General features: G+C 38.6%; 1 protein-coding gene across 2 annotated transcripts in view; it reads left to right on the top strand.

Annotated features, from left to right (window-relative positions):
• Positions 1–14250, top strand: part of TRHDE (thyrotropin releasing hormone degrading enzyme) — a 210400-nt gene that overhangs the window by 121162 nt on the left and 74988 nt on the right. The window contains exons 6-7 of one of the 2 annotated variants that reach the window (XM_081211936.1): positions 394–531; positions 10822–10887. In XM_081211936.1, the coding sequence (XP_081068062.1) occupies positions 394–531; positions 10822–10887 (204 nt within the window). The remainder of the gene's footprint in view (positions 1–393; positions 532–10821; positions 10888–14250) is intronic. The other variant, XM_081211937.1, reaches the window with a different exon arrangement.

Raw genomic sequence — 14250 nt, 5'->3', positions numbered from 1 at the left:
AGGGGCGGGGGTTTCCACATAGGCATGCAAGGAGTGCACCACCTCTTATTCTCCATGGTGTGGGTTGTTGTTGGTGGTGTTTTGCGCTGGCTGCTGCTATTTGTGCTTAGAAATAGATAAATGTCTAGTATGCAGTTATTATGGCGCTGCATTTCATAATATTCCTTTCCTTCAAAGGGCTTTGGATACCGTGCTGCAAATGTGGAGATCCTGTTTGAGCAACTGTTTCACTGTTCATTCTCCAGATGAGCTGCCAGTTAATAAATCCACATAATATCAGAATGCATAAAGGAATGTGTGAAACTGCTATCTTCACAGTTTCAGATTTTTATCTGTGCAACTGCAAATCTCTATGTAATTGCAAATGTACGAGTGTGTTTTGTTGTATTTCAGGAGAAGCAGAGGTTCCTGACAGATGTTTTACATGAAGTAATGCTGCTTGATGGCCTGGCTAGTTCACATCCGGTGTCACAGGAAGTGCAGCAAGCCACAGACATTGACAGAGTGTTTGACTGGATTGCTTATAAAAAGGTGGGAGCAGAACAAAAGTCATGTTTGTTGGATTTTTTTGGGGGGGGTATTTATCATCTCACATACTATTATTTCCATAGCTTGGAGTTACTACGTTTTAATTGCATGGTGATGTGGGCTATTGATTCTTCCACAGCAAAGAAAAGGCTATATTTGGCAAAGTCTGTTCATTATTCTCCCTTATAACCAGCTCCAAAAGTGAAGGCAATCGGTCCACTGTCCATTTGAAAAACCTGATTTTGTGTCAGGCTGGCCATGTGTCCTGAATCAACTACAGATATACAATTCTTCACATGGCAGTTTGCAGAAGTTGATTTATAAATTGCATTTATAAATGCATTTTTAAAATGTAATCCGTTTATTAGTTTAATATTCTGCCTTCCTCCCAGTACAGCACCCAAGGCAGTTCACAGCATAAATTACAACAGATACAACTAAAAGCACAAATAAATGCATTTTTTAAAAAAAAAGAAATAATATTTAAAACAGCACGGAAAACACTTTAAACCATTTTAAAAGTGTGCATGCACATAGTACAACACCCATCCTAAGAATAAGATTCAGTAGCATTAGCCAGTTAGTGGCCAAAGGCTTCAAAGGAATATTTGAAACCAGACTGCAAAAGATTAAATGCCTTTTCACTTTAACAATAGTATATTTTTACTTAAATAATGGGTAGCATCCAGTGATAGCAGCCTAAAAATATCTAATTTGCAACGTGAAATAGAAATGCATTTATTAATGCTATTTTTAAAACAAAACAAAACACAAGGATCACACTCCTGGAACACAGAGTTATGTGCAGTTATGAAGGATAGATTGTGGTTATTATTCCACAGTTCTGGCCCATCAGGTTCATATATTTTTACCCATCTGTGACGTTTGCAGAACACCCTCTCTTTTTCTCTGGGAACTCAAACTCAATCAGAACCAGGACAGAATATTATTATGGATCTGTGCCCAAGTAAAGTTTCCTTTTGGCATTTTTCCATACTCAAATTCTCTCTTGCTGTCATATCTGGAAATTCTGTCTGATTCATATCTGAGATCAGGGAGTATTCCATCTGTGTGGGGTTGATTACTTCTTTGAGTCATCTGGTGTGACTTGCTCTGCTCTTTCTCCAAAGCTGTTTGTGAAATTTTCCCCTAACCACTTTTACTCCTTTCACAGAAGCTGCACCGTCGGGCAGTATTTCTTGGGCTGATTCATCCTCCTAGCCTCTAGAGTATCATAAATTCTCTTGATATCCTAGCAGGTCAGCCAATGAGTAGGTTGAACTCCCACACAGATAATAGGAATATTTTGGTTTATAACAGTTAAATTAGTTTGTCTTTAAATAATAAAAAGTCCTACATTTTTGTTTCTGTCTTTAATTTTCTTCTATCCATATTCATTTCTCAACCAAACACTAAGATAGAGTTTGCCTATGTTTTCTTAAGTGTAATGCCTATCAGGAATGTTACTGTTAATAGATTCATTCAACATTCTGAATAAAACAATGCTTTAGGGGTATTACCTTGATTCTCCTTATTTTAATGCACTCTGGAAAGAAACCTGACACTCTCTGGGATGCAAGCCTGGGCAGTGTGTATGGAAGTCCTGGGCTGCCCAGCAAACAAGACCCCACTCTTGCCCTTGCTGATGTGGTCCAAAGGAAAACAGAGCAATATATTTGGCACCAGCTTGGCTGCAGGAGTTGCCAGAAGGAAGCTTATAAGGCACCATCCAACCACCTTAGGGACTCCACTCCAGATTTGTGTAGGTTATCCCTCAGCCTTTTCTTCTCTCAAAGATGTCCCACAAGGCAGTGGGTAAGGATTGTTCTTCAGTGTATATTTCTGAAGCCTTTCTCATGAATGAGTTTAGCTGCAAGACAGTGGATTAGAGTTTTCCTTCTCCTAGATGGGCTATCATGGCAGGTTGATGAAACCCATCTGCCCCTCATTTCCCTCTACAGCAAATGCAGAAATCACCTTCTTGACCATTGCACCCATGATTGGTTTGTCTTCTCAATCTGCCAGATGCTGGTTTTGCATGTAGGGGATAAGACAAGTCTTTAATTTACTGAGGGTTTGAGACCCATTGGCTACCCTCACCTGGTTTAGGTGGCGCTGTAGTCTAAACCACTGAGCCTCTTGGGCTTACCGATCAGAAGGTTGGCGGTTTAAATCCCTGTGATGGTGTGAGCTCCTGTTGCTTTGTCCCTGCTCCTGCCAACCTAGCAGTTTGAAAGCATACCAGTACGAGTAGATAAATAGATACTGCTGCAGTGGGAAGGTACACAGTGTTTTTGTGTGCTCTGGCTTCCGTCACGGTGTTCCGTTGCTCCAGAAGTGGTTTAGTCATGCTGGCCACATGACCCGGAAAGCTGTCTGTGGACATACACCAGCTCCCCACCAGAGATACTGCTCATCCCTTGACATCCCATACAATGCATGCTGCTTAAATATCTATCAAGCTAAATGTACTTGTCATTTCCACTTTCTGCCCTCCATGGCTACCATGTATAGAAGCTCTCTGGGAGGATATTTACTTAGGTTCAGAAGCAGATTGAAACAGATAACCTGGAACTAGGAAACAGTTTTTCCATCTGGATGATTTTTAATTCTTTTGTTGAATCCATTAAAAAGAGCATCATGTACTAGCACATAAATTGGCAACTGCAGTTTTCCCTTCTCAAATCAAACTTGTGTTTAAAGAAAGCTATAAAGGTAAAGGGACCCCTGACCATTAGGTCCCGTCGTGGCCGACTCTGGGGTTGCGATGTTCATCTTGCTTTATTGACCGAGGGAGCCGGTGTACAGCTTCCGAGTCATGTGGCCAGCATGACTAAGCCGCTTCTGGCGAACCAGCGGTACCTATTTATCTACTTGCACTTTGACGTGCTTTCGAACTGCTAGGTTGGCAGGAGCAAGGACTGAGCAACGGGAACTCACCCCGTTGCGGGGATTCGAACCGCCGACCTTCTGATCGGCAAGTCCTAGGCTCTGTGGTTTAACCCACAGTGCCACCCGCATCCAAAGAAAGCTATAATAGATGTCAAATAATACGTTATGATAATAAATAAATCTCTTTTTTCTTCAATTTTATTTTCATTTTTTCATTTTCATTTCCCGGGGCTGGCTTCAAGCTTTCCTGTACTTCATCGTTGTCTTTTTCCCCAGCTTCTTATTTGACTCACTCTGGAAGAGCTATGCCTAACCCTCAAAACTTTCCAGCCAGACCTCCCCCCAAACTAATCACACTTAACTTTGCCAGCTTGTATTTCCCTATAACGATGAGCCAATAAATAAACATAGAATGTTTCTATCACATCCCAACTTTGCCCTCCCACCCCGACAAATGTAAAAAGATTGACTCCTAATGTACTGACAACTGTAAACTTCCTTGGGGATGGATATGTTTCCATGCTGATAGACTATGATTCTTGGTAGGGAGCCAACTATAGGTAGGCAACAGGTGAACATTGTACCCCTAGATCTCAGAGGTAACTGCCAATTGTTTGACCTCCTACAATTAACCATAAAAACATTGTGTCCCTGGATCGCAAAGGTAACTGCTGGCCTTTTGACCTCCTGCAGGTAACTGTATAAACATCATATCCCTGGACCTCAGAGGTAGCTGCCAACCTATTGACCTCCTGTAGTTAATCATATAAACCTAACTGACCTTTTCAAACATTCCCATTTATAATTCTGTGTGCATTCTGACCAACCTTTCTTTTAACATTTCCCTGATTCTCCACACATTGATTTTAGCTGTACAAGCTGATCTTCAGAAAGGGACATTCAATGGACTCATCACAACTGTGCTGCAACTTTGGGGCACTCCTTCAGTCCACAACTATCTATGTAGCATGCAACGTGCATAGGGGAAAGCCAGAAGCCTGCAACTATTGACCTTAGACCTAGTGGACAACTATTTCTGTTCATACTACTGCTTTATAAAGACAGAATGTTAACGCCACATTTTGTCCCCTCTGTCTGGGTTGGGCTCATAATTTTAATACCTACACTGTATTAGTATACCATCCTCATACCCCAACCAACCTCCATACCATCTCCATACCATAAGGATGTTCCCCAATCTTCTTTTAACAACATCAGATTTTAAGTCTCTCTCATTTATTATTTGTCTCTGTAGGCAGGTTCAAACTACTTGGAATACATTTTCCTCTTATTGTGAAAATGCTCAAACCATACTTTGCTACTATGATTCCATTACGATGAGCATTTTTGTTGTACATTAGTGCATTTGGGACGCTATTTCAGTGTACAGAGCTAGTTTAATATCCAAAATAAGTTAATGAAGCAGTGGAAGTTGTGATAAGCATTTAAGTACTATTTTTATTCAGTATTGTACTTGAACTTCAGTGATGGCTCATCTGTGTAAATAATTTCATCAACCTCCTGTGTTTGCCCATCCTTGAAGATTTTCTCATAAGGATGCTTAATGAAAAAATATATTGTGCTTTTGTCCTTGTCAGTGGTGTCAGAACACATAAGAGAGGCCCTGGTGGAGGGGCTAAATGGAACTGCTGATATAAATGAAGTCCCAGCAACATTTTGTCTGAACAACTAAGCAGGCTGCGCTATGTTTTTATATTTACAATGAATGGTTGGGGAGGATATTTTCAAGTCCATTTGAAGGACATGTTTGTTTATGTTTATTTCCTGTTGAATCTCATTTTCTTTTACACGCTCTTATAAAAATACTAGAAAAGCACTGGCTTCTAATAGTCTCTAAAGCACAAGCCTAGGCTTCATATATTTTAACAAGTGTTATCAGTGGTAGAATACATCAGTGGAGTTTTTTCACCCCTATGTTGACAGGATGGCCATACTATGAAGATGCTAGATAGCTTTCTTTTGAGAAGGAGAAGTACATTATTTGCAGTCCACCCACATGAAAAGCTTGGAGGAGTTAGAAAATGCAGAGATGCAGTCCCCTTTGTGTTGAGCCTACCTTTTCAAAATACTGTGCAACACTGCTAGAAATGTGGGGAGAGTAACATGGATCGCAGGAGGAAACTCCATTATATGTCTTCCAAACCTTACCAACAATATGGCAACATTATTGATTTCATTCCATTTATGAGGCACTTCTTACAAAATATCCCAAAATGTTTTAACAATAAAACCAGCAGCAAGTAAAATTTATATAAAACAATTTCAAATGTAATACAGGTATAGATTTTTTTGGGGGGGGATCAGCACCCTTGGAGCTCTAGAAAAAGATTGTGGGCATACAAAGGTATCCATATTTTCTGCTTCTCCTATTTCCTTTTCTTTGCTTTCATTGTCATGATAAACATATGGAAAATGCTCTCTAAATCCTAAGTTTTAAAAGCCTGTCCACACTTGTTCTGTGAGATCTTCTGACCCTTTAGAGCTCAAGAGTGTTCAATTTAGTTTGTTAGTTTGGGAGATATTGATGTTTTGAGCAAGAAATATAGCAGCAATTCTTGGAACTCTTATTTCGTGGTACCTTCAGTATTTATTTTTTATCATCGATATAAAAAGAACATGCTTTGCGATTTTTAGCTTTTTGTTCTAATGTCTGGGTTGGGCTCATAATTTTAATACCTACACTGTATTAGTATACCATCCTCATACCCCAACCAACCTCCATACCATCTCATGTTATTCTTAACAGGAAGAAACTATTAACAATTTAGACAAAACCAAGAAATCACTCAGTAAGTGAAGTAGCTACGTATTACGAAGAACATTCACAGATAAAGAACTGCATAATAGTAGTTCATATTTATACTGTACTCCCCTTAAGTATTCAAAGAGCTACATATCCTTGCTCAGTATCCTTATCTCTAGAATATCCCAGTGTAATTCTCTCATTATTTTTGGAGACTGGAGTTTAGTGGAATCCCTAAGGCTACCCAGTGAGCTTTAAAACTAAACTGAGATTTGAATTGAGAACACCTCTTGCTCATAGCTTGTGTTCTTAACAACTGTACTCCACCAGGACAGTGCATTTTTTTTTTAGTAATATGATTGATAAATATAAAGTATAAAGTTGTTCCCTCAAGATACACTGTCAGTTTGTATTCATGATGCTTCCCCATCTGATCATTTTCCTCAAAGATTTATTCTATCTTTAGTATGTCTATATCCATCCCAGAGAAGAATTGTTCAGTACTGTAAAGTGTACCAGGAGGCAGAGCTGCGTTTTCTCATTCTCTGTCAGATAGATTTCTCTACATTTTCTCAGATAAATCGTAGAGCAGACCCTTAACTATTTCAGCAAAGCATCTTCCTTCCTCCTGTAAAATATTGCTGGAGTTCTCGGTGACATCACCATCCATTTCAGAAGGAGGATGCAGATATTTCATGATCTATAAGTATCCTCCACTGAGCTGATGCAGCCTTCCTTGTAGGTAAACCTCAAGCATATATAGAAGAACTTCTGATGTGTAATTACCATTATAAATGACCTTTTCTCCCAGAGAAATATTGCATTGGCTGTTGCCAGCACTCACAAAACATACTAGGCAATACCTGCATGACTTGTGTGGTATGTGGTCTGCAGGTATACCTGTGGTTTACTGGGATAAATCTACAGGTTTAGTGTAACTGTGTGTAGAGCACTCACAACAAAGCAATGGAGAGTCCTTTCTCATTTATTGTTATGGAGAAATTAAGTCGTCACCTGCAAAGTTAATTAATTTTCTAATTGAGTAAACCATTGGTTGTCTCAGCCATTATCAAGCAAGGAAGAAACATGGTAGGCAAATTTTAAACTGTATTTTTTCCTGCAATAAAATATTATTAGAGTGGGGGGCGGTACCATCTGCCTTGAAGGAGGCAATGGTGTGCCCCTTCCTTAAGAAGACCTCCTAGGATCCAGAAGTGTTTAAAAACTATCATCTAGTCTAGTGGTAAGTATTTCCTTTTTTGGCAAGGTGGGGCTGCCTCTGGATATGGTTCAGAAACTTCCGCTGAAGCAGAATTCAGTAGCCAGGTTGCTCACTGGAGCAATATAGTTTGAACATACAATGCCAATCTTGACCCAACTACACTGGCTTTCAGTTGGTGTCTGCTGGTTTTGACTTATAAAGCCTTAAGCAGCTCAGGAATGCAATTCTTCAAGAATCACCTCTTCCCATATGAATGGATCCAGACCCTGTGATCATCATCTGAGGCTCTTTTAAATGTGTCTCCTCTGTGAGAGGTTTGGAGGGTGGCAACACAAGAATGGGTCTTTTCTGCAGTCTGTGGAATGCTCTCGCCTGGGAGGCTTGCCTGGCCCCTTCATTACTTATCTTTAGGCATTGGGCGAAAACCTTCATCTTCTTCCATGCCTTTGGCTAATTAAACAATCTATGGCCTTTTGAACTTGTATGTGTGTGGGGGTGTGTGAGGGTTATTACTTTTGTTTGTTATTATGCTAAGTATTTTTGTGTTATATTGTAAACTGCTCTGTGAACTTCAGATGAAGGACAGTATAAAAACCAAATAAATAAATGCATAAATCAATATTTGTTCTGCAGGAAGTCCCACTGAGTTCATTGGGGTCTAATTCTGGGAACTTGTGTTTAGGATTTCAGCTTTAACCCGCCATCATTTGGAAAAAAAGCAACAAACAAACAAACAAACAAACCCCACTTATATACATTACAGGGAAATCATATTGATTTCACTGAAACTTCCTCTACCTTTAGGATTTGGAAATTTATCAAAACACATTTGATGATGCTCATGAAGGTGCTTCAAATCTAATTTATTTATTTTATGAAAGATTTTTCAAATGTCATTTTAAGAACCGAGTTTGACATGCTTTGTTCTCAAACTTGAATTCATGCTGTGAATTTCTTAATGAGCTAAATTTCATACTGGCATCCAGCTGTGCCTGTCTAGTGTCAACAAAATAATTGTTCGGTAAAAGTGACTTGGATATTGCTTGTTGGCTGCTATTCAAATGACAGAAATGTGCAGATTCTTGTGTGAGTGCTTTGCAACCTGTTGTCGTCTTCTTGTTTAAATGGATTTGAGATCACAGGGTGGTCTGAGTTTCTGAAAAATGAATGGTGATTAATTATTTCAGAAACGTTTTTAGTGAAATGAAAGAAGATTCACAACCTGCATGGGCCTGTTCTCATTCCTATTGTTTGTGAGTAATAAAATTACTTTGTTCTCCTAGAAGGAGAAGGAAGCTGAACCAGCAACTGCTTCTAAGCAGCTTCAGTCACTGTTCACTAGTGTAGGTGAGAATGAAGCCTTTGTAATTGTGATAGCAAATAACGAGGAGGTGACGTTGATATAACAAATTGGTTTTGAGAGTAGGTTTCGATTCAACTATTAAGTTTAATAACCTTAATGGGTTTAACAAGGTAGTGTTCATACATAAACTCAGCATGTATTGGAACATTCAGAAGATGTGTTCCTTTTGACAAACTCCACACCCATCATCTTAGATCAAGTTATGAGGATTTCACTGCATAACCACCTTGAGGTGGTTATGTTCATTGGCTCTAGGTCATTTTAGATGTCTTCAAAAGGTCAATGATTCATACTTTTCTCTCTGCCTTTGTAAAATGGAGTGGTATGTTAATGCAAAAGATTTTGAATGTTTCCAAACTTACCTTTCTTTCACAGCTATTGGATGGTTTCCGCCTCTCCAATTCAGCTATGTGATCTAGAGGCAGCATCTAGCATGCTTACTTGTTCTCTAACGGCTACTGGAATCCCATAACATATTTTGGGAAATCATTATGCTTTTCAGGACAGAAGACAGTGACCATCCCACTTACTGAAGTTCTGCATAGTTTGTTGCAGTGGAACTGGTTTGTTTCAGTGGAATTGATTATAACCGTTACCTAATGCTCAGAACAAGAACCTACCTTAAACTACAAATTAGTTTATGAAACGTCTAAGTTTTCTTTAATAGTAAACATAAGGTATGATTAACATACTTACTGTTAACATAAGGTATGATTTTAATAAAACCTATGAATTGATCATTTGTTAAATGTGTTTGTTTAATATGATTAAAAGGTGGACACTTTTTCTTACTTTTGCAAAGTTGTCTTTAAAAATAAAACAAAACCCATTTTGCAAACTGCATTGGGCTTGCCACAAAATAAAATGTCCAATGGTCACCGTTGATGCATCTGACAAGCTAAATGTTATAATCACCAACTTGAAGCTCAGGAGTGCATTCTGATTGCTCTGGTGCACATGCAACTTCTCTGTGAACAGTTCTGGTTGCCACATCTCAAAAGGGATATTGTAGAGCTGGAAAAGGTGCAGAAAAGAGCAACTAAAATGAACAAGGGGCTGGACAAACTCCCTATAATGAAAGCATACAACATCTTGGGCTTGGGGAAGAGGTGGGAAGCTTGTTAGATGTGTATAACATTATTATTGACATGTGTGAAGAAGGTGGAGAAAGAGAAGTTCTCTCTCTCATAATGCCTGGGGTTATCCAATGAATCTGAAGAGTAGAAGATCTAGGACAGACAATGGGCAGTACTTCTTCACATGGCGCATAGTTAAATAGTGGAAATTGCTATGTGTGGTTCTGCCCACCAACTCAGATGGCTTTCAAATGGGAATAAGAAAAATGATGGAGGACAACAAGGGTTATCAATTGAGGATAGCCATGATGGCTATTTGCTACCTTCAGACAGCATGCCGGTATCATGAACATGGTTTGAAGTCTTCTTGTTTCCTAAATCATAGATATGGCTAACCACATTCTGCCTGCGTTTAGACAAAACAGGTAACCAATGTAAGTTAAAAAGAGCTGCACCCAAGGAGGAGGGCAGAGGGAAGAAGCCCATGACTCATGTATGTAATGTCAACCCATAATTTAACATTACATAGGGGCTTGTGACTGGACCTCAATCAGCCATGTTTTCTTAGCCTAGTTCAATCTGATATACTCTATGTGTGTTGCACCTATCATATTTTATTTTTGTTTCATCCATCTCATTACACTTTTCTTCTTAAGGTGAAACAGTGTTGTGCTAGCTAATGAAAATAATGTGCTTTTCTAACATGTCACTACATTTGGTAATATTTATGTTTTATGGTTTATTAGCTTCCCACTTCCAAATAATATGTTTCTTTTATCTCTTGCTTCCACAAAGCATGTGTGAGTTCGTACTCAGCATATGTTGAATAAAAAATTGCCTGCTTCTAAATGTAATTATTTATGATAAGCCTATAATAATCATTAAAAGGACTAAATGTATATTACATATGCTATTGCTATAAGAATGTTTGTGTAAATGTTTTTTCAACATTTCCTTTTGTGAATTATGTTCACAGGGTGCAGCTTTAATTCGAATGCTGGCTAATTTTATGGGTCACTCGGTGTTTCAGATGGGCCTACAAGTATGTAGAAAATATTCATTCTTTTCTTGTGTGCTGTGCTTGCATTTCTGCCATTGTCTTTTTGTTACATATATTTCTGTTAGTTTTTGAAACTACAGCTGTTGCATTGCTGATATATATTTAAGACAAGCTTTAGCAGGAAAAAATAGATAGTGCCATGTAAAACCTTGTGCCATTTAAGAAAATAAAGGTGCCTTCCGCCATTTTTTAATCCATTTGTGAATCCATCATGAACTTGCACCTTTTTGAGAAATATTGCTATCTTCACTAATATATATATATATATATGTGTGTGTGTGTGTGTGTGTGTGTGTTTGTTTAAGTGATTTCAGAAGGAATGGGGTTAGATTTTTAAAGTACAAAAGCAATGAAAACTCAAGCCATTTTTTTTAAACTATCATAATATTGTGAAGAAATATTTCTCTCTCATCAAAACCCTTTTGCTTTTGATTAGCATGATTTCTTCATTGCCTTAATGATATTTCAGAAACTCATTTTGCGTTTAACAGTAAATTAATGGCCAGCACATCTGGATGAAATTTTGAATGGCGTGAATGTTAGCTTGCGCTTTGCCAAGGATAAAGTCTTTCCAAGAACAATTCCAAGTAAATTAAAGTTTCCAAAACAATTTAAAAGCAAACAAGCCAATGCAGAAAAACAATGCAACTCCCTTTATTCCATTGAAATCTGTTTAAGTAAATCATGTAACAGGCAGCTGTGATTGATGAATTATGTATGATGCAGTCTGTTACTTAGAGGTGTCCTTTAAAGTAAATTGATGTTCACCTGAAATACAATTATGCTAAAATGGAAGGAGCAATCAATCTTATCTGTTCTTAGTAAGCTTTTCAATCTGAAATTTAAATAAACTACATCTGGGATCAGGTCATATTTTAACATGGTAATTCTATCTTCAACCCTGTAGACTGGAAGGTAAAATAGAAAACAAAAGTTAAATAAGCATACCATCTGTACCATATAAAGATGTGTGTAATATGGCAATGACTGAAATAATATCAGAGTACTTTTTCTCTCTCCCAGAAATTTGGCAGGATTTTGATTGGTGGTGTTTTGAAATAGAGTTTTGTTGAATTGCCTCCAAACATCTGGTTTTCTTGTTTCTATAATATGTATGCATATAGACCTTTCTTTTTAGGCTTGCTTGCCTCAGAGGAAGGGAACCCACCAGAAACTTGTGTGCATGAACTTAAAAATGGTTAATATACCCATTCTAAACTAATCATGTTTACCTGTATTTTGGTTTTAGTATTGTTATGCTTGTCTGGGTGTTCTTGTTGCTATTGCTACTGCTGTTTTTACTGTTAAATTGGGAATATATGGCAGTTTATGGTTACATTTGAGTGTTGGTTGGATATTCCGTGTCTTTTTAGTACACTGGAAGCCACCTTGAAAGACCTGGTGCTAAAAATGTCCAAAAACGTATTAAATAAATAAATGGAAATGACTACCTGAAGAAATAGAAGGTAGAAATAGACAGTTAGTATGACTTTATAGCACTGGGGGGCTGAGGTTCAAATGCCCCCTACCTACAAATCTCAGCAGGTAAACTTTTATGTCACTATGTCTCATTTTATGTCACTATGTCTCACCCTAACCCTAGTCCAACTGTTGCTGTGAGGATAATATGGTAGAACCCATCAACATCATTTTCAAGTATTTGGAGGTTGTCGTAATTAATAACACCATACTTTTCCATGTATAAGACAAGGTTTTTTAATTTAAAAATTATGTTGACGGTTGTCTTATACACGGATAGTGCATGGGGGGGGCGTGGGATTGGTTGCTGCCAAGAGCAGGAGATTGTGAGCGATGATTGGGCGCGTTATTGGTGGCTGAGGCAAGGGCTGGTGTTGATTGGCTGTCACTGCGGCAATTGGGCGGGTGATTGTTGGCTTCTGTTGGTGAGGGGACAGACGATAGGTGGCTTTGGCGACGCTTGTGAGTGGCAGCATAGGTCAGGTGGGTGAGTGATTTTTGGCAATCCCCCCCCTAAAAAGCTCCACAACTCTGGGCCACCCCCCACCCTCCAAAGCTCAACAACTCTCAACAACCCCCCCCCATTTTCTAAATTTGGAGTCCCCCCAAAACAGGGGGCGTCTTATACATGGGGGCGTGTTATACATGGAAAAATATGGTAATTCCCATCATGCATTTTGTATGTTTTATATTTATATCCCACTTTTCTTGTACAGAGTTCTCATCCTCCCCATTTTAGCCTTACAACAAACTTGTGAAGTTAAGCTAGTGGCTGAGCTTCATGACTGAGTTGGGATTTTAGCCCTGGTCTCCCAGTTCCTAGTCCAGCATTCATCACTGCATTAAGCTGTTTCTGCAGTGCCTATTTCTGGTAGAAGTTTTAAAAGTAATATGGCAGCTGATGGGGGTGGGTGGAATGGGGAAATGGTTAGCATTCTTTTAAAGCCCTCCTTACATCACTGTAAATGGATGTCTATATCAAACCATTAGGGGAAAGTTTTCTCTCTCTCCTGGCTGATGGCCATTGACTGATGTGTGACGATTTCATTTAAAATAGTTTTGTTTGTGGTTATTCCTTACATGAACTGACATTGGTAGAGTTCAGTTTGGATAACTTGGCCTGTTTTTAAGAATGAAGTATCCTAGTAAAATTGTGTGTGTGTGTGTGTGTGTGTGTGTGTGTGTGTGTGTGTGAATAAACACATTTTTTTTTACCCATACATTTTTAAAGAAAACTCAGTTTCCATATTCATGTTGCGCTTTGGACATGGGTTGTAACTATAGTGTTGAAGATCAAATATACCCTAGTATGGCTTTGTTTAAAGAGGTATGTGCTGTCATATCCAGCCCTAAGGGGATAGCTAGCTTAGAGTCCATTTGCATTTATCTTTTGCATGATTTGATTATTCTTAGACCAATGTGTATTTCTGTGAGTTTGTCTACATTACATTTCATTTGCCATTTGGCAGCTCATTGATCACACAGATCTGTATCCTTTTGAACTTCAGTTGCTGCTATATTTGTGTTCATCACTCACTTTGATTTAGTGCATCATCAGCAGTTTGCATTAGTTTACTGTGGGATCTCCTGTCTCTGTGATAAATTAACATCTTTTGTGGTTTTGGTTGTACTGTATACATCATGCCAAGGACCTTTTATCCACTCTGCTAGACAGACACTTAAAGCTGAGAGGCCCTTTAAATGTTAGCCTAGCTGCCTGGGAAGTATTTGTAAGGAATGCCACCCAAGTTGCTGGGAAAATATGTAATTTATAAAACCACATGAGCTTATCACATGAATCTTTCTCACAGAACTGACCCATATATGCTTAGGACTTCCAAGATACACCCCACACAAACACTCCCA

Source organism: Podarcis bocagei (genome assembly GCF_964188305.1).
Source record: "Podarcis bocagei genome assembly, chromosome: 10".
NCBI classification, from domain to species: domain Eukaryota; kingdom Metazoa; phylum Chordata; class Lepidosauria; order Squamata; family Lacertidae; genus Podarcis; species Podarcis bocagei.
This window is presented reverse-complemented; position numbering and strand designations above follow the sequence as displayed.